At 50.7% G+C, this 22136-nt stretch overlaps 1 protein-coding gene across 3 annotated transcripts in view; it reads left to right on the forward strand.

The window, feature by feature from the left end:
- The window catches only part of ACACB (acetyl-CoA carboxylase beta), a 352023-nt gene that overhangs the window by 111360 nt on the left and 218527 nt on the right, over window positions 1-22136 (forward strand). For all 3 annotated transcript variants that reach the window (XM_075320034.1, XM_075320035.1, XM_075320036.1), the window contains 5 exons: window positions 52-161; window positions 264-374; window positions 505-714; window positions 16321-16491; window positions 18125-18286. In XM_075320034.1, coding sequence (XP_075176149.1) covers window positions 52-161; window positions 264-374; window positions 505-714; window positions 16321-16491; window positions 18125-18286 — 764 coding nt within the window. The remainder of the gene's footprint in view (window positions 1-51; window positions 162-263; window positions 375-504; window positions 715-16320; window positions 16492-18124; window positions 18287-22136) is intronic.

A 22136-nucleotide genomic window follows, 5' to 3' on the forward strand; every position in this document is an offset into this window, starting at 1 on the left:
GAATTCCTTTATTTCTAATTGCAAACCTACTAATTATGCTCTCTGCTTTAGGTCTTACGTTAGTATGTGATACGGAAGACCAGCAGCAGCCAAGCATTATTGGTGTCCCCCTTGAAGTGTATGAGCGAGGTTGTGTGAAGGATGTGGATGAGGGACTGGAGGTAACTGTCACTCCTAAAGATGTTTTCTCAGTGATGAATAAAACATTGCAGTGGAGGTGTTTAATGAATATATATATTATTAAATTCAACTGATTTGTCCAGTCTGCAGAAAGAATTGGTTACCCAGTAATGATAAAAGCATCTGAAGGAGGTGGTGGCAAAGGCATCCGAATGGCAGAGCGAGCAGAAGATTTTCCCAATCTTTTTAGACAGGTGGGACCTCTCATAAGGGCAATCATGCCTAGTTTGATAGCCATATGGTGCTATGGTGGAGTCAGTAGTTCAATGCTATATGTAAATTACATTGTTTTGATCTATGATATATTTGTTTTCTTTTGCTCAGGTTCAAACAGAAATCCCTGGATCTCCTGTCTTTGTGATGAAGTTAGCTGAGCATGCCAGGCACTTGGAAGTCCAAATTTTAGCAGACCAGTTTGGAAACGCTATTTCTCTCTTTGGTCGTGACTGCTCCATACAGCGCCGACACCAAAAAATCATTGAAGAAGCCCCAGCCACTGTTGCTGCGCCATCTGTCTTTGAATACATGGAACAGGTCGGTCAATTGTATACATGTTTGTAGTTAGATAGTGGCTGACTCCGGGTAGAAAAATGGCCACACAATGTAATTAAAACTAGGATTTTAATCAGTTTTAGTGGAAATGGGTATATTTTGTACATAATCTGAAGGCAACTAAACTATTGGTCATTTTAAGGGGAACCTGTGATGTCCCCAAATACTGTTAACCTACAGATTAAGGGTTAATCATCAGGTTAATAGCGTTGCAATGCTGTCTGGCTGCCGCTCTAAAAGTGAGGCTACCGGGAGAAAATTAACTTTATTTCTCCCAGGAGTCACCAGCTCTCTGTCATAGAGGCATGACTGCATGGGTACAGTCACTGCTCAGTAAACAGCAAGTGGCACGTTGATTGACAGCTGACTTGCCAGCATCTGTGTTCACAATACTGTGAGCATTGACTGTAGGAGCTGTGGGTACACCTTTGTGTCTGACAGCTGGCAGCTCCCAGGAGGAATAAAGTTATTTTCTTTGTCGCTCCATTGGGAGACCCAGACAATTGGGTGTATAGCTTCTGCCTCTGGAGGCCACACAAAGTAATTACACTTTAAAAAGTGTAACCCCTCCCCTCTGCTATACACCCTCCCGTGCATCACGGGCCCCTCAGTTTTTTGCTTTGTGTTGAAGGAGGCACACATTCACGCAAGCTCCACGTTTTTAGTCAGCAGCAGCTGCTGACTTTATCGGATGGAAGAAAAGAGGGCCCCTATGGGGCCCCCGGCATGCTCCCTTCTCACCCCACTCAGGTCGGCGGTGTTGTTAAGGTTGAGGTACCCATTGCGGGTACACAGGCTGGAGCCACATGCCGCTTTCCTTCCCCATCCCTTAGGGGCTCTGGGGAAGTGGGATCCTATCCGGTCATCCAGACACTGGGACCGGTCTCCCTCCGCAGCCCCTGGGGGAATCTGCCGGACAGGAGACGGAGTATCGTCAGGGACATGGCCCTGCATCCACAGGTACTCTGTGTCCCCGTTGGGACGGCGCATAAAGCACCTTGGGCCCAGACGCTGCAGCGACTGCGGCGTGGGTATGGGTCCGGGACTACCGCGCCGACCGTGCACTGCCGGCCGGCCGCGGTTTTAACTTTAGTCCCCGGCTTTTGCGGCCTAGTATAGTATTCTCCCGCCCCCAGGCCTGCCAGTCAGGGAAAAGGGCGGGACGGTCGGTATGACGCCGACAGTGAGGGCTGGAGTACACTGAGCTGTCCTCCGCCCCCCTCACTACTCACGCTGGGGCACCAGATTCCCGCACTTTTGTGACTACGCCCACGCCTCCCTCCTCCTCTGAGAACGCCGTCAGCCATTTTTTCAGCACATTCTGCGGTGGAGAACTTCTGGCTGCAGCTGAGGGAGACCCGGGGCAGGGAATCTGGTGGCCACACAGAGCGGTTGGTAAGCCACACCGGTCTGCCGGTGCTGGACCCCCCAGAGTGCCGAACTGTATATATATAAATCTATCTTTGTCGCTCCATTGGGAGACCCAGACAATTGGGTGTATAGCTTCTGCCTCCGGAGGCCACACAAAGTATTACACTTAAAAGTGTAAAGCCCCTCCCCTTCTGCCTATACACCCTCCGTGCATCACGGGCTCCTCAGTTTTTATGCTTTGTGCGATAGGAGGCTGACATCCACGCATAGCTCCACATCTTAGTCAGCAGCAGCAGCTGACTATGTCGGATGGAAGAAAAGAGGGCCCATAACAGGGCCCCCAGCATGCTCCCTTCTCACCCCACTCTTGTCGGCGGTGTTGTTAAGGTTGAGGTACCCATTGCGGGTACAGAGGCTGGAGCCCACATGCTGTTTTCCTTCCCCATCCCTTAATGGGCTCTGGGTGAAGTGGGATCCTAATCGGTCTCCAGGCACATGAGACCGTGCTCCCTCCGCAGCCCCTGGGGAATCTGCTGACAGGAGCCGAGTATCGACAGGGACAAGGCCCTGCTACTGTGAGGTACTCTGTGTCCCCGTGGGGACCGCGCATAGAGCGCTGATGCCACACACACTGCAGCACTGCTGGGTGTGTTAGTGCGCCGGGGACTTCCGCGCCGGCCGCGCTGTGAGGTACTCTGTGTCCCCGTGGGAACCGCGCATGGAGCGCTGGTGGCCATATACACTTCAGCACCGCTGGGTGTGTTTGTGCGCCGGGGACTACCGCGCCGACCGCGCTTATATGCCGGCCGCGCTTATTACTTTAGTCCCCGGCTTTTGCGGCCTAGTATCGCATATTCCCGCCCCCAGGCCTGCCAGTCAGGGGAAAGGCGGGACGCTGCACAGGACGTTAGTGCTGAGGGTTGGAGCATACTTTGTATCCTCCTCCCCCCTCTTACAGCACACTGGGGCTCCAGATTCCCGCACTTTCTAGGGCACGCCCACGGCCCCCTCCTCTCCACAGAACGCCGGCAGCCATTCCTGTCAGCACTTCTAACGCTGGAGAGGAGAGACAACAGGCTCTGGGAGGCCCATGCAGGGATTCTGGTGATCACACAACCGCTTTGAGCGGTCGGTAAGCAGCACCTGAGGTGCTGGCCCCACTGAGTGCAGAAGTGTACATATATATATATATGCTTATATGCTATACATTTACACTGTACTGTCGCACTGTTGATTTTTGGCTATATACCCTCCTGGATTGTACTCAGAGGAGACAACAGCATGTCGTCTGCAAATAGCAAGGGTGCCAAAGCACAGGCTTACTTTGCAACCTGTACCTCATGTGCGGCTATACTACCGGCAGGTTCCACGGACCCTCATTGTGTGCAATGCTCGGCCCCTGTGGCACTTACTCAGCCGGAGCCTCTGTTACTGGTGGCCCAGGTGGAACCACCTGCTACCACTGTCCAGGTGACAGGGACGGAGTTTGCAGTGTTTGCTGACAAACTGTCTGAGACTATGGATAAATGGTCTGCTAGGATACTAGAAGCCTTACAGTCCAGACCGGTGACTCAGGCCCCGGGCACTGTTCAATCATTGACCCCAGGCCCCCCTCCATTGGAGCTGCAGAGTGCTCCTGGGGTGACCCATGGGTCCCAGGGTGAGGTCTCTGACATGGACCGCAGTCCCAGGCCGCCTAAGCGGGGTCGCTGGGAAATTCCCTCGACTTCATCACACTGTTCAGGGTCTCAGCAGGAAGACTCTCTGGATGACGAAGAGGAGGTAGCAGACAGATCAGGATTCTGACCCTGAGACCGCGCTTAACCTGGATACACCTGATGGTGACGCCATAGTGAATGACCTTATAGCAACCATCAATCAGGTGTTGGATATTTCTCCACCAGCTCCTACAATTGAGGAGTCAGCTTCTCAGCAGGAGAAATTCCGTTTCAGGTCTCCCAAGCGTCCATTGAGTATGTTTCTGGATCACTCTGACTTCAGAGAGGCAGTCCAGAAACACCGAGCTTGTCCAGATAAGCGTTTTTCCAAGCGCCTTAAGGATACACGTTATCCCTTCCCCCCTGACGTTGTCAAGGGCTAGGCTCAGTGTCCTAAGGTGGATCCTCCTGTCTCCAGACTGGCGGCTAGATCCATAGTTGCAGTGGAAGATGGGGTTTCACTCAAAGATGCCACTGACAGACAGATGGAGCTCTGGTTGAAATCCATCTATGAAGCTATCGGCGCGTCTTTTGCTCCAGCATTCGCAGCCGTATGGGCACTCCAAGCTATCTCAGCTTGTCATGCGCAGATTAATGCAGTCACACGTACATCTGCTCCGCAAGTGGTGTCCTTAACCTCTCAGGCGTCGGCGTTTGCGTCCTACGCCATTAATGCGGTCCTGGACTCTACGAGCCGTACAGCGGTAGCATCCGCCAATTCGGTGGCAGTCCGCAGGGCCATGTGGTTACGTGAATGGAAGGCAGACTCCGCTTCCAAAAAGTTCTTAACCGGTTTGCCATTTTCTGGCGACCGCCTGTTTGGTGAACGATTGGATGAAATCATTAAACAATCCAAGGCAAAGGATTCTTCCTTACCCCAGTCCAAACCAAACAGACCTCAACCACGGAAGGTACAATCGAGGTTTCGGTCCTTTCGGCCCGCGGAAGGTCTCAGTTCTCCTCGTCCAAAAGGCCTCAAAAGGATCAGAGGAACTCCGATGCATGGCGGTCTAAGTCACGTCCTAAAAAGACCGCCGGAGGAACCGCTCCCAAGGCGGCCTCCTCATGACTTTCGGCCTCCTCACACCGCATCCTCGGTCGGTGGCAGGCTTTCCCGCTTTTGCGACGCCTGGCTGCCACAGGTAAAAGACCGATGGGTGAGAGACATTCTATCCCACGGTTACAGGATAGAGCTCAGCTCTCGTCCTCCGACTCGTTTTTTCAGAACATCCCCGCCCCCCGAGAGAGCCGATGCTCTTCTTCAGGCGGTGTGCACTCTGAAGGCGGAAGGGGTGGTGATCCCTGTGCCTCTTCAGCAACAGGGTCACGGTTTTTACTCCAACTTGTTCGTGGTACCGAAAAAGGACGGATCCTTCCGTCCTGTTCTGGACCTAAAACTGCTCAACAAACACGTAAAAACCAGGCGGTTCCGGATGGAATCGCTCCGCTCCGTCATCGCCTCAATGTCCCAAGGAGATTTCCTAGCATCAATCGACATCAAAGATGCATATCTCCACGTACCAATTGCACCAGAGCATCAGCGCTTCCTGCGTTTCGCCATAGGAGACGAACATCTTCAGTTCGTGGCACTACCTTTCGGCCTGGCGACAGCCCCACGGGTCTTCACCAAGGTCATGGCAGCAGTGGTAGCAGTCCTACACTCTCAGGGACACTCGGTGATCCCTTACTTAGACGATCTGCTTGTCAAGGCACCCACTCAAGTGGCATGCCAACACAGCCTGAACATTGCTCTGGAGACTCTCCAGAGTTTCGGGTGGATCATCAATTTTCCAAAGTCAAATCTGACACCGGCCCAATCTCTGACATATCTTGGCATGGAGTTTCATACTCTGCCAGCGATAGTGAAGCTTCCGCTGGACAAACAGCGTTCACTACAGACAGGGGTGCGATCTCTCCTTCAAGGCCAGTCGCACCCTCTGAGGCGCCTCATGCACTTCCTAGGGAAGATGGTAGCAGCAATGGAGGCAGTTCCTTTTGCGCAGTTTCATCTGCGTCCTCTTCAATGGGACATTCTCCGAAAATGGGACAGGAAGTCGACGTCCCTCGACAGGAAAGTCTCCCTTTCACGGGCAGCCAAGGCTTCCCTTCAGTGGTGGCTTCTCCCCACTTCTCTGTCGGGGGGGAAATCCTTTCTTCCCCCATCATGGGCTGTGGTCACGACGGACGCGAGCCTGTCAGGGTGGGGAGCGGTTTTTCTCCACCACAGGGCTCAGGGAACCTGGACTCCGACAGAGTCCTCCCTTCAGATCAATGTTCTGGAGATAAGGGCAGTGTATCTTGCCCTAAAGGCGTTCCAGCCGTGGCTGGAAGGCCAGCAAATCCGAATTCAGTCGGACAACTCCACAGCGGTGGCATACATCAACCACCAAGGGGGAACACGCAGTCGGCAAGCCTTCCAGGAAGTCCGGCGGATTCTTATGTGGGTGGAAGCCACGGCCTCCACCATATCCGCAGTTCACATCCCGGGCGTAGAAAACTGGGAAGCAGACTTTCTCAGTCGCCAGGGCATGGACGCAGGGGAATGGTCCCTTCACCCGGACGTGTTTCAGGAGATCTGTTGCCGCTGGGGGATGCCGGACGTCGACCTAATGGCGTCACGGCACAACAACAAGGTCCCGGCATTCATGGCACGGTCTCAAGATCACAGAGCTCTGGCGGCAGACGCCTTAGTTCAGGATTGGTCGCAGTTTCAACTCCCTTATGTGTTTCCTCCTCTGGCACTGTTGCCCAGAGTGTTACGCAAGATCAGGTCCGACTGTCGCCGCGCCATCCTCGTCGCTCCAGACTGGCCAAGGAGGTCGTGGTACCCAGATCTGTGGCATCTCACGGTGGGTCAACCGTGGCCACTACCAGACCGACCAGACTTGCTGTCTCAAGGGCCGTTTTTCCATCTGAATTCTGCGGCCCTCAACCTGACTGTGTGGCCATTGAGTCCTGGATCCTAGCGTCTTCAGGGTTATCTCAAGAGGTCATTGCCACTATGAGACAGGCTAGGAAACCAACGTCCGCCAAGATCTACCACAGGACGTGGAGGATATTCCTATCTTGGTGCTCTGATCAGGGTTTTTCTCCCTGGCCATTTGCCTTGCCCACTTTTCTTTCCTTCCTTCAATCAGGATTGGAAAAAGGGTTGTCGCTCGGCTCTCTTAAGGGACAAGTCTCAGCGCTCTCTGTGTTTTTTCAGAAGCGCCTGGCCAGACTTCCACAGGTACGCACTTTCCTGCAGGGGGTTTGTCACATAGTCCCTCCTTACAAGCGGCCGTTAGAACCCTGGGATCTGAACAGGGTACTGATGGCTCTTCAGAAACCACCTTTCGAGCCAATGAAGGATATTTCTCTTTCACGCCTTTCACAGAAAGTGGTTTTCCTAGTAGCAGTCACATCACTTCGGAGAGTGTCTGAGCTAGCAGCGCTGTCATGCAAAGCCCCTTTCCTGGTGTTTCACCAGGACAAGGTGGTTCTGCGTCCGGTTCCGGAATTTCTACCTAAGGTGGTATCCCCCTTTCATCTCAATCAGGATATCTCCTTACCCTCTTTTTGTCCTCATCCAGTTCACCAGTGTGAAAAGGATCTGCACTTGTTAGATCTGGTGAGAGCACTCAGACTCTACATTTCTCGTACGGCGCCCCTGCGCCGTTCGGATGCACTCTTTGTCCTTGTCGCTGGCCAGCGTAAAGGGTCACAGGCTTCGAAATCAACCCTGGCTCGGTGGATCAAGGAACCAATTCTCGAAGCTTATCGATCTTCTGGGCTTCCGGTTCCCTCTGGGCTGAAAGCCCATTCTACCAGAGCCGTGGGTGCGTCCTGGGCTTTGCGGCACCAGGCTACGGCTCAGCAGGTGTGTCAGGCAGCTACCTGGTCGAGCCTGCACACTTTCACGAAACACTATCAGGTGCATACCTATGCTTCGGCGGATGCCAGCCTAGGTAGGCAAGTCCTTCAGGCGGCGGTTGCCCACCTGTAGGAAAAGGCCGTGGTACGGCTCTATTACGAGGTATTATTTTACCCACCCAGGGACTGCTTTTGGACGTCCCAATTGTCTGGGTCTCCCAATGGAGCGACAAAGAAGAAGGGAATTTTGTTTACTTACCGTAAATTCCTTTTCTTCTAGCTCCAATTGGGAGACCCAGCACCCGCCCCTGTTCCCTTCGGGCTGTTGTTCTTTGTGTACACATGTTGTTCATGTTGAATGGTTTCAGTTCTCCGAAATTCCTTCGGATTGAATTTACTTTAAACCAATTTATAACTTTACTCCTTCTTGCTTTGGCACCAAAACTGAGGAGCCCGTGAGGCACGGGAGGGTGTATAGGCAGAGGGGAGGGGTTACACTTTTGAGTGTAATACTTTGTGTGGCCTCCGGAGGCAGAAGCTATACACCCAATTGTCTGGGTCTCCCAATTGGAGCTAGAAGAAAAGGAATTTACGGTAAGTAAACAAAATTCCCTTCTTTGTGTATACATTTGCTGGTTCGGCTGTACTGTTCACTTGAGGCTATATATATATATCCCTCAGTGATCACGGTGACCCCTTACTTATCTCTTGGAGGACAACAACATGTCGTCCGCAAAGAGCAAGGGTACCAAGGCACAGGCTTATTTTGCAACCTGTACCTCATGTGCGGCTATGCTTCCTGCAGGTTCCACCTACCCTCATTGTGTGCAATGCTCGGCCCCTGTGACACTCACTCAGCCGGAGCCTCAGGCACTGGTGGGACCCCCGGCTCAGGTAGAGACACCGGTTCCCACTGTCCAGGTGACAGGGACAGAGTTTGCAGTTTTGGCTGACAAACTGTCTGAGTCGCTTTCACAGTCCATGGCTCAGTCTATGGACAAATGGTCTGCTAAGATACTAGAAGCCTTGCAGTCCAGACCAACAACACAGATGCAGGGCACTGTGCGTTCTTCGTCCCCAGGTCCCGATCAGTTGGCGCAGCAATCTGCTCCTGAGGTGACACATAGGTCCCACGGTGAGGACTCCGACTCGGACCGCAGTCCCAGACCGGTGAAGCGGGCTCGCTGGGGACCTTCCTCCACTTCATCACGCTGCTCAGGGTCTCAGCATGAGGACTCTCTAGAGGATGAAGAGGAAGGCGCAGCTCAGGGCTCAGACCCTGACGGTGCTCTCAATCTAGATACACCTGAAGGGGACGCCATAGTAAATGACCTTATAGCATCCATCAACCAGGTGCTAGAAATTTCTCCTCCAACTCCAACTGTAGAGGAGGCGGCTTCACAGCAGGAGAAACACCAGTTTCGGTTTCCCAAACGTACACGGAGTGCCTTTGTCGATCACTCTAATTTCAGGGATGCTGTCCAGAAGCACAGAGCATACCCGGACAAGCGCTTTACTAAGCGCCTTAATGACACACGTTATCCCTTCCCCCCGGAAGTAGTGAAGGGTTGGGCTCAGTGTCCAAAAGTGGATCCTCCAGTCTCTAGGCTGGCGGCCAGATCTGTGGTTTCAGTGGCAGATGGCTCATCGCTCAAGGATGCCACTGACAGGCAGATAGAGCTCATGATGAAATCCATCTATGAAGCCATAGGAGCATCTTTTGCTCCGGCATTCGCGGCAGTGTGGGCGCTCCAAGCTATCTCAGCTTGTCTGTCTGAGATTACTGCGGTCACACGCACCGCTACTCCGCAGGTTGTGTCTCTGACTTCTCAGGCGTCGGCTTTTTCGTCCTACGCCATGAACGCCGTCCTGGACTCGGTGAGCCGTTCAGCGGTAGCATCCGCCAATTCGGTGGCAGTCCGCAGAGCCATGTGGCTACGTGAATGGAAGGCAGACTCTGCCTCCAAGAAATTCTTAACCGGTTTGCCATTTTCTGGCGACCGTTTGTTTGGCGAGCAATTGGACGAAATTATTAAACAATCCAAGGGAAAGGACTCGTCCTTACCCCAGTCTAAACAAAACAAACCTCAACAGCGAAAGTTTCAATCGAGGTTTCAGTCCTTTCGGCCTTCGGCCAAGTCACATTCCTCCACGTCAAACAGGTCGGAGAAGGGCCAGAGGAACCCTTCTGCGTGGCGGTCTAAGTCACGGCCTAAAAAGACCGTCGGAGGCACCGCCACCAAGGCGACCTCTTCATGACTCTCGGCCTCCCCAAACCGCATCCTCGGTCGGTGGCAGGCTCTCCCGCTTTTGCGACGCCTGGTGGCCACATGTCCAAGACCGATGGGTGAGAGACATTCTGTCTCACGGTTACAGGATAGAGTTCAGCTCTCGTCCTCCAACTCGTTTCTTCACAACATCTCCGCCCCCAGAGCGAGCCGCTGCACTTTTTCAGGCGGTGAATGCTCTGAAGGCAGAAGGAGTGGTGATTCCCGTTCCCCCTCAGGAACATGGTCACGGCTTCTACTCCAACTTGTTCGTGGTGCCAAAAAAGGACGGATCTTTCCGTCCCGTTCTAGACCTCAAACTGCTCAACAAGCATGTCAGCACCAGAAGGTTTCGGATGGAATCTCTCCGCTCGGTCATCGCCTCAATGTCACAAGGAGACTTCCTAGCATCAATAGACATCAAGGATGCTTATCTCCATGTGCCGATCGCACCCGAACATCAACGCTTCTTGCGTTTCGCCATTGGGGACGAACACCTTCAGTTCGTGGCACTGCCTTTCGGCTTGGCGACAGCCCCACGGGTCTTCACCAAGATCATGGCAACAGTGGTGGCGGTCCTACACTCTCAGGGCCACTCGGTGATCCCTTACTTAGACGATCTCCTAGTCAAGGCACCCTCCTGGGTGGCTTGCCAGCACAGCCTGACCATTGCCCTGGAGACTCTCCAGAGGTTCGGGTGGATCGTCAATTTCCCAAAGTCAAAATTGACACCGACCCAATCCCTGACTTACCTCGGGATGGAGTTTCATACTCTGTCAGCGATAGTGAAGCTTCCGCTGGACAAACAGCGTTCACTACAGACAGGGGTCCAATCTCTTCTTCGGGGTCAGTCACACTCTTTGAGACGCCTTATGCACTTCCTAGGGAAGATGGTGGCAGCAATGGAAGCAGTTCCCTTTGCGCAGTTTCATCTGCGTCCACTTCAGTGGGACATTCTCCGCAAATGGGACAAGAGGTCGACGTCACTAGACAGGAACGTTTCCCTGTCAAGAGCAGCCAAAACCTCCCTTCAGTGGTGGCTTCTTCCCACTTCTTTGTCGAAGGGAAAATCCTTCCTGCCCCCATCCTGGGCTGTGGTCACGACAGACGCGAGCCTGTCAGGGTGGGGAGCGGTCTTCCTCCACCACAGGGCTCAGGGAACCTGGACTCCGACGGAGTCCGCCCTGCAGATCAATGTTCTGGAGATAAGGGCAGTGTATCTAGCCCTACAGGCGTTCCAGCGGTGGCTGGAGGGCAGACAGATCCGAATACAATCAGACAACGCCACGGCGGTCGCATACATCAACCACCAAGGCGGCACACGCAGTCGTCAAGCATTCCAAGAAGTTCGGCGGATTCTGCTGTGGGCGGAAGCCACAGCCTCCACCATCTCCGCAGTTCACATCCCGGGCGTAGAAAACTGGGAAGCAGACTTTCTCAGTCGCCAGGGCATGGACGCAGGGGAATGGTCTCTTCACCCGGACGTGTTTCAAGAGATCTGTTGCCGCTGGGGAACGCCGGACGTCGATCTAATGGCGTCTCGGCACAACAACAAAGTCCCGGCATTCATGGCACGGTCTCAGGATCACAGGGCGCTGGCGGCAGATGCGTTAGTTCAGGACTGGTCGCAGTTTCGACTACCCTATGTATTTCCCCCTCTGGCACTACTGCCCAGAGTGTTGCGCAAGATCAGGTCCGACTGCAGGCGCGCCATCCTCGTCGCTCCAGACTGGCCGAGGAGGTCGTGGTACCCGGATCTGTGGCACCTCACGGTGGGGCAACCGTGGGCACTCCCAGACCGACCAGACTTGCTGTCTCAAGGGCCATTTTTCCATCTGAATTCTGCGGCCCTCAACCTGACTGTGTGGCCATTGAGTCTTGGCTCCTAGCGTCATCAGGGTTATCTCAAGATGTCATTGCCACCATGAGACAGGCCAGGAAATCAACGTCCGCCAAGATCTACCACAGGACTTGGAAGATCTTCTTAGCCTGGTGCTCGGATAGGGGTTTTGCTCCCTGGCCGTTTGCATTGCCCACTTTTCTCTCCTTTCTTCAATCAGGATTGGACAAGGGTTTGTCTCTTGCCTCTCTCAAGGGACAAGTGTCGGCGCTTTCAGTGTTTTTTCAAAAGCGTCTAGCCAGACTCTCGCAGGTCCGCACGTTCCTGCAGGGAGTTTGCCACATAGTCCCACCTTACAAGCGTCCGCTAGAACCCTGGGATCTTAACAAGGTGCTGACGGCTCTCCTGAAGCCACCTTTCGAGCCGATGCGGGAGATCTCTCTATCTCGCCTTTCACAGAAAGTGGCCTTCCTAGTGGCAGTCACTTCACTTAGGAGAGTGTCTGAGCTAGCAGCGCTGTCATGCAAAGTCCCCTTCCTGGTCTTTCACCAGGATAAGGTGGTCCTGCGTCCGGTCCCGGAATTTCTCCCCAAGGTGGTATCCCCTTTTCATCTCAATCAGGATATCTCCTTGCCTTCTTTTTGCCCTCATCCAGTTCACCAATGTGAAAAGGATTTGCACTTGTTAGACCTCGTGAGAGCACTCAGAATCTACATTTCTCGCACGGCGCCCCTGCGCCGTTCGGATGCGCTCTTTGTCCTTGTCGCTGGCCAGCTTAAGGGGTCTCAGGCTTCCAAGTCAACCTTGGCTAGGTGGATCAAGGAACCGATTCTTGAAGCCTACCGTTCATCGGGGCTTCAGATTCCTTCAGGGCTTAAAGCCCATTCTACCAGGGCCGTAGGCGCGTCCTGGGCTTTGCGGCACCAGGCTACGGCTCAGCAGGTGTGTCAGGCGGCTACCTGGTCGAGTCTGCACACCTTCACAAAACACTATCAGGTGCATGCCTATGCTTCGGCAGAGGCTAGCCTAGGTAGGCGAGTCCTTCAGTCGGCAATTGCCCACCTGTAAGAGGGGGCCGGTTTCCGGCTCTTTTTATCGAGGTATTCTGTTACCCACCCAGGGATTGCTTTTGGACATCCCAATTGTCTGGGTCTCCCAATGGAGCGACAAAGAAGAAGGGAATTTTGTTTACTTACCGTAAATTCCTTTTCTTCTAGCTCCTATTGGGAGACCCAGCACCCGCCCCTGTTCCCTTCGGGCTGTTGTTCTTTTGTGTACACATGTTGTTCATGTTCAATTGTTCTTTTGGTTAATGGTTCAGTTCTCCGAACATCCTTCGGATTGAGTTTACCTTAGACCAATTTATAAGTTTCCTCCTTCCTGCTTTGGCACCAAAACTGAGGGGCCCGTGATGCACGGGAGGGTGTATAGCAGAGGGGAGGGGTTACACTTTTTAAAGTGTAATTACTTTGTGTGGCCTCCAGAGGCAGAAGCTATACACCAATTGTCTGGGTCTCCCAATAGGAGCTAGAAGAAAAGGAATTTACGGTAAGTAAACAAAATTCCCTTCTTTTAGGAGGTCAGTGATCCCTGTTCCTTCCCCCCCCCAACCCCTCCCCCCCTCATTCAAATGGTGGTGCACAAATAGCACTCAGTGGCGCCCCTATCTTCAGATATGCATTGCTCAAATACCTTTATATGAATAATAGGTATTGATAGAGCGATTTAACACATTATTGCTTTGAACTGATAGAATATGTATAAGCTGCAAGTGTGTTATCTAATTAAAATGCGAGTCTATCTCTCAATTTGTTCTCACTGGAACATAAAATGAATTAACGTTAGTGTACATGCCTCTTCATATATGGGATTAAAACCTTTATTATGATGATTTGGGGACATGCGTTGTATGAGCAATTCGCATGCCCCCCCCCCCCTTCCCTTTTTTTGTTAACATTGAATCATTTGTCCACCCACTACATGATCTCTGGGTACTCCATGGTGGCCTACAATTGGTGGATTGCTTTATGTTTGCTTCTCCTATCTGGCGAACTATGAGACCATGCGCGCCACTATCTCTTTCACACGAGTCACGTGCCCGATGACTCGCTAACTGCGATATCGGTCACCTGACCGGGTAACTAAGAGATCATGCGTTCCACTGGGTTGTCACTGATGGATGATGTGCGCGTCGCGTCCTGTGACGTGGCACGCACCGCCTCCTTTCATGACGCGTCTCTAATCGTCACGAACCATGTGACCTGTCATGTGACCCCGGAACAAGGAAGTGTGTGTTTTATTTACGGTCTCATGAACGGAGTATACTCTCTGATGATCTGGTAAGAATTCCATACATTAGATTAATGTGGTGTACTCTCATACAGTATGATTGAGCCATGTATCTTTAAATTGCTTCTATAGATCAACTCCGGTTTAATTGTTGAATATCCGGGCTTTTCTTTTCACCGCCTCACCATCTGCATAATTGATAGAGGTGGACCGTACAACAGGGGGTGGGGTGAAGGCTCCTTTTTATAGCCCCACTATTTTTCACATCCTCATTGATACCAGGCCATGCAGGGTTGAGCTCTATATTGAGCCATCACCGCTATTTTCAAGTGCCATATGTCTCCCCTGATGAACATATGATGAGAAACGCGTCGGGAGGCACTTGGTCTGGATACTAGGGCTAGCCACAACAGGGCCAACTGTGGACTGCCCTTGTCAGGGCGGGAGCTTTATGTGGAAAAAGGGTCAGCTTAATCTCTAACAGGGTCAGTGACCAAGCCACCTCTCCTGTCTTCCTGACATATGGATCTCAGCAACACAGGAGAACCTTGACCCCTATCGGGATACAAGAATTGGGTGAGATTATTCCATTTATGTATTTTCTGCATTATCCATATCATTTTTGTTGATTGATTGACAAGGTGGTTGCTGTAAGTACTATATTCACCAAGAGTTACCATCTATTGGATACTGCAATCTTTATTGTGTATGCCTATTAAGGTGTCCCTCAGTCTGTGAATTCACAGCGGGCGATCTATAAGCTGTGGAGGCATTTATGCCTAATATCATCATTTATGATAGATCTTTCTGGGGTATTTGACATAGACCTCTTATATTATTGAAGGTCATATATATCCATCATTCCCCCAGCTAGCAATATTGGAGGGGACACTCTTATATAGGGTATCTCACCCTTCTGTTCACCTGTGTTATATGGTATGGTCGAATTAAACATTCACCCTCTCTGAATGAAGGTGACGGCGCCATAATCCTTGATTGGCCTCATCATTTTCAGGTTTTAAATTGGTGTGTGGATCACGGTTTTTCACATATATAATCATTTTTATAGAACCCAATTAAAAGTTAAGTTTTAATGACACATGTTGCTATAATCACAAAATTATACATGTAAGAGTTCTCTTCTGCTACCTACTGGTGTAGATATTTTTGCTAATCCTATACCGCCATCCTGGTATATACCCCCATCCTGCTATATACCCCTATCCTGCTATATACCTCCATCCTGCTATATACTGCCATCCTGGTATATACCCTCCTCCTGCTATATACTGCCATCCTGGTATATGCCCTCATCCTGGTATATACTCCCATTTTGCTATATACCCCCATTCTGCTATATACTGCCATCCTGGTATATGCCCTCATCCTGCTATATACCCCATCCTGCTATATAACCCCATTCTGCTATATACGGCCATCCTGGTATATGCCCTCATCCTGCTCTATACCCCCATCCTGCAATATACCCCCATCCTGCTATATGGCCTGCATCTTGTGGAACACAAAAAAAAATAAACGTTTATACTCACTTTTCCTCACTTCAGCAGCATCGCTCGTCCTCTTGTCTGTGCCAGCAGCAGCGCCGCTGACCTGTGTGGAACTGTTACCGTTCCCCTGCAGCATCGCGATGTCCTCCTGTCTGCCGCCCGCTGATGTGTGCAGAGACCGGTGAGCACAGGGATGATGTCATCACTGTGCGCACCGCTAGTCTCCACACACAGCAGCGGCCGACAGACAGGAGGACATCGCAATGCTGCATTCAACGGTGATGGGTGAGTATACTTATTCACTGCGCCCTGCACTGATGATGATGCGCGGGAGGCAGTGAATACAGCCGCACATGATCACTCCAGGCTGTAGTTGCCAGGGGTGATCACGCAGGCCGGCTGTTAATTATTCGTGCACCCCCCGCCCATCATCCTGCCCCCCTATCAGCGCCGGCTTCAGCGCTGAGAGATGATGGGCAGGAGGATGCATATGAAATGAGCAGGTGCACGTGGTCATGGCAGGCACTGCTGCAGCCTGCTCGTGCCGCCGATGACCCGCTCCACCACAGCACCTTCATTCCCGGCAGCCATGCCCTACAGCAGACTATAAGACGCACCCCCCACTTTCGCTCAACATTTGGGGGGAAAAGAGTGAGTCTTATAGTCCGAAAAATACGGTATGTGGCTTCTGATATTTACTAATTTGGTACCTACATATTAAATCTACCTTTCCTCTTCAACAGTGTGCAGTGCGCCTGGCTAAGATGGTAGGCTATGTAAGTGCTGGTACTGTCGAGTATCTGTACAGTGAAGATGGGAGCTTTCACTTTCTAGAACTGAACCCAAGACTGCAAGTGGAACATCCCTGCACTGAAATGATTTGTGATGTCAACCTTCCTGCTGCTCAGTTACAGGTATACAATAAGATGCTGATATTTTTTATTGCCTGCTATTATTTTCTGCACTTTGTTCTTTCCATTTTGTATAAGATTAAATTCCTCTTTTTTAATGTTCCAAGTTTCCTATGAATCACATGTTAGTTGTAGTCATGACTATTGGCCAGTAACACACTCCGATTACAAAAATAATGTCGGAATTAATCTTTACCATTTTGTACACAATGACATAACTTTACGTCCCAGTCGTGGTGTGTGTGTGTGTATAGAGCGACCTTGCGTACTTATTTTATCTAATTTTCTTTACTCTGGTTCTTAATGTCTTACTTTTTAGCAATTAGTGTGCCTTGTTAATATTGGGTTATGTCATATTATTGCGGAAATATTTGGACCATAGGTCCAGTTCACACTGTTTATGACTAGTGTTGTTTTAAAGTGTTTTTATATATTGTGTGATTTTTGTTACACCTTAATTTCTTTTGTTAGGAAGTAAATCATCATTATTCTATTTAGTGTTTTTTAACCCCTTCACGACCAAGGACGTACCGTTACGTCCTAAATCATGAAGGGATGATCACCGCCAGATTTGAAGAGCAGACATGTGCGGCTATCAGGCCTTCTAACCCCTTAGATCGCGCTGTAAGAATGTTACAGCGCAATTTAAATGGCCGCGGCGGTGAATTCGGTTTTCCTCACCACCATCATAGGCCTTGTGATGCGATCACGGGGAGCTGATGTTTGCCATGGAAGCGACGGGTCATGCGATGACTTTTATGGCCATCATAGTAGTAGTGCAGAGCAGCGGCTGTAACAGGAGAGCAACATTTCTGCTGATCAGAGCTGTGTAGCCCTCATCAACCGAAATGAATCAGCGATTAGACTGCCGATCCTTATAGAAAAGCTATGGCTCTCGGAAGAAGGAGAGCGAAAAACGGAAAATTGTCCTGGGGTGAAGGGGTTAAGCATTGAAAACTACAAGTTGTCCCACAAAACACAAGCTATGTCGATGGAAATATAAAAAGGTTGTGGTTCTTGGAACAATTGGAGTGAAAATCAAATGGTAAAAAATTAAGAGTCACATAGTTATGAAGGGATTGTCTTATTTAGACAACCCATCATAAAATACCCTATTAGGGCATTCAGAGTTACTAAATGCCTACCATCAATTATCCAGAGCGTGGCGCAACAAAAATGAGTGTTATTCCGCTTACAAAAATATATAACTTGTTGTGGACACCATTAAGCAGCTAGTCAGATATCATGTAATGTTTAAACATGTTTAAACATCTTTTATAGCTTCATACTTCTTAAGGGCACAGACAGATGGGCACATAACACGGACGAGGATCGCATCGCAGTGCACGGACTGGCTGGTGGCTCTCCTCACCTGAGCGCAACAGCTGCATAGAATACATGTGGCCACACTCGGGTCAGGAGAGCCGTTGGGCAGTCTGCACTGCGATGCGATCCTCATCCGTCTTATACAGCTGTTTGACTGCGCCCTTACACTATTATCTTACACTAGTCATCATTGTCTTTGAATACAAAATAAAATAATGGCGTTATTAACAATACAAGGCAATGTGAAAGAAAAATAGTGACTTTTTTTTTGCTGCTTTAAGTATATCTCATCACAGTGTTCTTTTTCCAGATCTCCATGGGAGTCCCCTTGTACAGAATAAAAGACATAAGAGTGCTGTATGGAGAGACTCCATGGGGAGATCTCCCTATATGCTTTGAGAGCCCCACCAATGCTCCAAACCCAAGAGGTCATGTTATTGCTGCCAGAATAACTAGCGAGAACCCTGATGAGGTAAGAGATTGAGAACCTCTATATTTTTTATAATTAGATTCTTTATTGATAGATTTTCATTTTTAACAAGAAATATGCTTCAAACCAAGAATAGGAATGAATAAATTTCAAGTATATGCAATTAACCAGTTTTGTGAGAAAAATGGATCAAATCAATGTAATATCCAAATTTCTAAGAATGGGGAAACACCCAAGACAGGCAGACAGAAGGATGGATGATTAAGGATACTAGGAGTGGGGAAGCGAGAAGAGTTATATGACCCAGTGAACAAGGTCCTAAGTACTCAGAAGTACCCAAAACTGTATCCCAAGCGGACCAAATAACGTTGAATCTCTACCGTTTCGTTCTTCAAAGCAATATCATACTTTGATGCCGGCGTCACACTGTACGATATATCGGGCGATATGTCGTCGGGGTCACGTCGTTAGTGACGCACATCTGGCATCGTTTGACATATCGTACTGTGTGACACCTCGTAACGACTGTGAACGAGCAAAAATACTCACCTTATCGTTGCTCGTTGACACGTCGTTCATTTTCAAAATGTCGGTCCTCCTTCTGTGCTCCGGTTGTTCATCGTTCCCGTGGCAGCACACATCGCTCCGTGTGACACCCCGGAAACGACAAACACAGCTTACCTGCGTCCCACTGGCAATGCGGAAGGAAGGAGGTGGGCAGGATGTTATGTCCCGCTCATCTCCGCCCCTCCGCTTCTATTCGCCGGCCGCTGTGTGACGTCGCTGTGACGCCGAACGTCCCTCCCCCCTTCAGGAAGAGGATGTTCGCCGCCCACAGCGACGTCGTCCTGGAGGTAAGTGCGTGTGACAGGGGATTAACGACTTTGTGCGCCACGGGCAACTCATTGCCCGTGACGCACAAAGGACGGGGGCGGGTACGATCGCTCGTGCGATTGCACGATAGATCATACCGTGTGACGCCGGACTGAGTTTCTGATATCTTTGATCCTTGTGTATATGTCATATATAGATAGAAGAGCAGCTTGCTTCCAGTGAAAAGGTATCAAACATTGTGCAGCTATCAATATGTGTAGAAGAAGTCTAGTAGTCCTCATAGATAAATTCTGTGGAAAAATATTAAGTAAAAAAGACTGAGGTTCTAGGAATAAGTCCAAATCAATGACCTATTTAACTACAATTTGAACTTTTGTCCAGAATATTCTTATCGAGGAGCAGTCCAAAAAAAGATGGAAGATACGTCCGCCTTATGGAGAATATCTCCAACACAAAGGAGAGATGGATGGATTTAACTTATGTAGAAACTCAGGAGTGTGATACCAAAAATGGAAGATCTTGTATTGGTTTTCCTTATAAGTGACTCAGGATACCGAAATGTCTGCTCTCAACCAAATAAACCTTCAGTCAGCAATACTTAGGGTTCCACCTAAATATCTTTCCCCTCTGAGCATGTATGGGTGTCTAGTCAGAGAGTCTCCGGCAGGGTTTTATATGATATTATTGACATCAGAGATTAAGCTTTTTGTCAAAGGATCATTTCTACATAGTCTATCAAAGGGTGTTGGGACAGAAACCTGTAAACTATGAAATAAGGATAATAATTTCTCTGACGCCTCATTGGGGGACACAGGACCATGGGTGTTATGCTGCCTATCCATATGAGGACACTAAGTAGATGCAAAAGCATAGCTCCTCCACTGCAGTATACACCCCCTGGCCGGGCCAGGCAAGCTCAATGTTAGCTTAGTGTCTGTAGGAGGCACTTCCTTTCAAGGTTTGTTATTTTTTGAGGGCGACGGTTTCCTTTTGGGACCGATCTCCCACCACCATCAATGGGCGAGAACGTGGAGTGTCCCCTCTCGCGACGCTGGATCCTGGGCTGGACGACGGGTTCCACAGACACCGATTTTCCAAAGCCCAGGGTAGAGGCCTGTGCCCCTATAGCCCAATTCCTCAGCCCCTCTTTGCAGGCTCTGAGTTGAATATGACACCGACACAGCAAGCTGACTCTGCTATTTTCACTGCCTGGATGGAAGCAGTGTTTTAATGTAAGATCCCCCCCCCCCTGACTGGTTTCCCAGACAAAGGGAGAAAAGATGCTGCAGGGAAGGTTCCCAGGACATTTACAGTATTTATTATGTGCAAGGAGCAAGGATCCTGTACACACAGTGTTAACTTTTCTCTAGCTTGCTGGCTGGAGGAGGGGGAAGTTCTGCTGTTTGCAGAAAGTCCTGCAGATAATTTCCTGGTGGCAGGGGGAGGGCCCAGGGCTCAGGGACTCACGCTGTTTTTTTTGCTCTTTTTATTTGCTCTAGCAGAAAAGCCGGCTGATAACCACCAGTGACAAGCTGTGTGCTGACTGGAGGGAGAAGGAGGAAAACTATCAGAAGCTCCCTTCCCGCCATTTTTTTTACTACCCACAGCAGGGGGGGCACACTGACTTATCTTCCCGCTGTTTTAGCGCTAAACCCCGCCCCCCCCGCGGGCGCGATAAGCCCCGTTCCCCCCCCAGGAAAGCGTGGGAAGATCTCCATAGAGCTTAACCCTTCCTGAGGACAGGGCCATCGGCTGATTCTGGTGATGTGCTTGCTTCAATTGTAGCTCTGCTGAGCATTGCTCCCCCTCCTGGCATACGCCTATTAGGAACATGCAGAAACCTAAGGGCACTAAAAGTGCTAAGGCCCACATAGTCTATTATTCAGCCTGCACTGCCTGCCACGCTGAGCTACCACGTAAACACAGGAGGAGGGTCGCTTCTTTCTGTGAGTCCTGTGCCCCTATAGCCCCCCAAGACCCCCCTGCCACCACCGCCGCAACCGTCAGCCCAGAGCCTAGGGCTCCCAGCCCACCGGAATGGACACAGTTTCTGTCCCAATCCATGGAAAAACTGTCACAGAACCTGGTGCTGGCTATGCAATGTCGTCCTCCACACCCTTCTGGGTCCCTGGACGGAACGCAGCCTGAGGATACCCCTATGGAGGATCCTTCTAAGGTAATCCGGGCACATGCTTCACCGGTTGCAGGGATCAGGAAAAGTGCACACACGCTCCACGGCTTCTGAAGAGCTGGAGGAGGGAGAATGCTGTTTGTACCGGGAGGATTCCTTGGTTTCATCCTCCCCAGATGATCAAACTGCAATAGACTCCCTTATAGCAGCAATCAACCAAACTCTGCATGTGGAGGATCCCCCATCCACTACCACTGACCATGCGGTCTCCTTTAAAAGGGCAAGAAAACCCCAAAAGGTTTTTCGCTGATCACCCAGAGTTTCAGGATATCCTCACAAAGCAAAGGGAGAAGCCTGACAGGCGCTTTGGTAACCAAAAAATCATGGAGTCCCGGTACCCTTTTGCCTCACCTGCCCCTAAGGGCTGGGCCGATCCGCCCTCGGTCGACCCGCCCCTGGTCTCCCGCTTTGCCACAAAGACGCTCAGACAGACAGGTGGAGCACCTCGCCCGCTCTGCTTTGGAGGCCGCGGGTTCCTCCCTCTCGCCCTCCTTTGCCTCTGTGTGGGTCGCAAAGGCGATCTCCGTCTGGGCAGAATCCCTTAACACTTCGCTTGAGGAATCCCAGTTTACTCATACCTTCACAGAGGTAACAGCTCAAATTGCCGCTGCGGCGGAGTACCTCATGCAGGCCTCCATGGACGCTGCTACCTGCGCAGCGTTTGCCGCCTCAAATACCATAGCCATCCGTAGAGCTCTCTGGCTCCGACAATGGCGAGCGGACTCTGCCTCCAAGAAGTCTCTCACGGGCCTCCCCTTTTTTCCAGACCGATTGTTTGGCGAACGTCTGGACAAGCTCATTTCTGACGCCACGGGAGGAAAGAGTACCTCCCTCCCCCAGCTGAAGTCCAGGACGTCCTTCACCAGA

The sequence above is a fragment of the Anomaloglossus baeobatrachus genome, chromosome 1, assembly GCF_048569485.1.
Source record: "Anomaloglossus baeobatrachus isolate aAnoBae1 chromosome 1, aAnoBae1.hap1, whole genome shotgun sequence".
Classification (NCBI taxonomy): Eukaryota; Metazoa; Chordata; class Amphibia; order Anura; family Aromobatidae; genus Anomaloglossus; species Anomaloglossus baeobatrachus.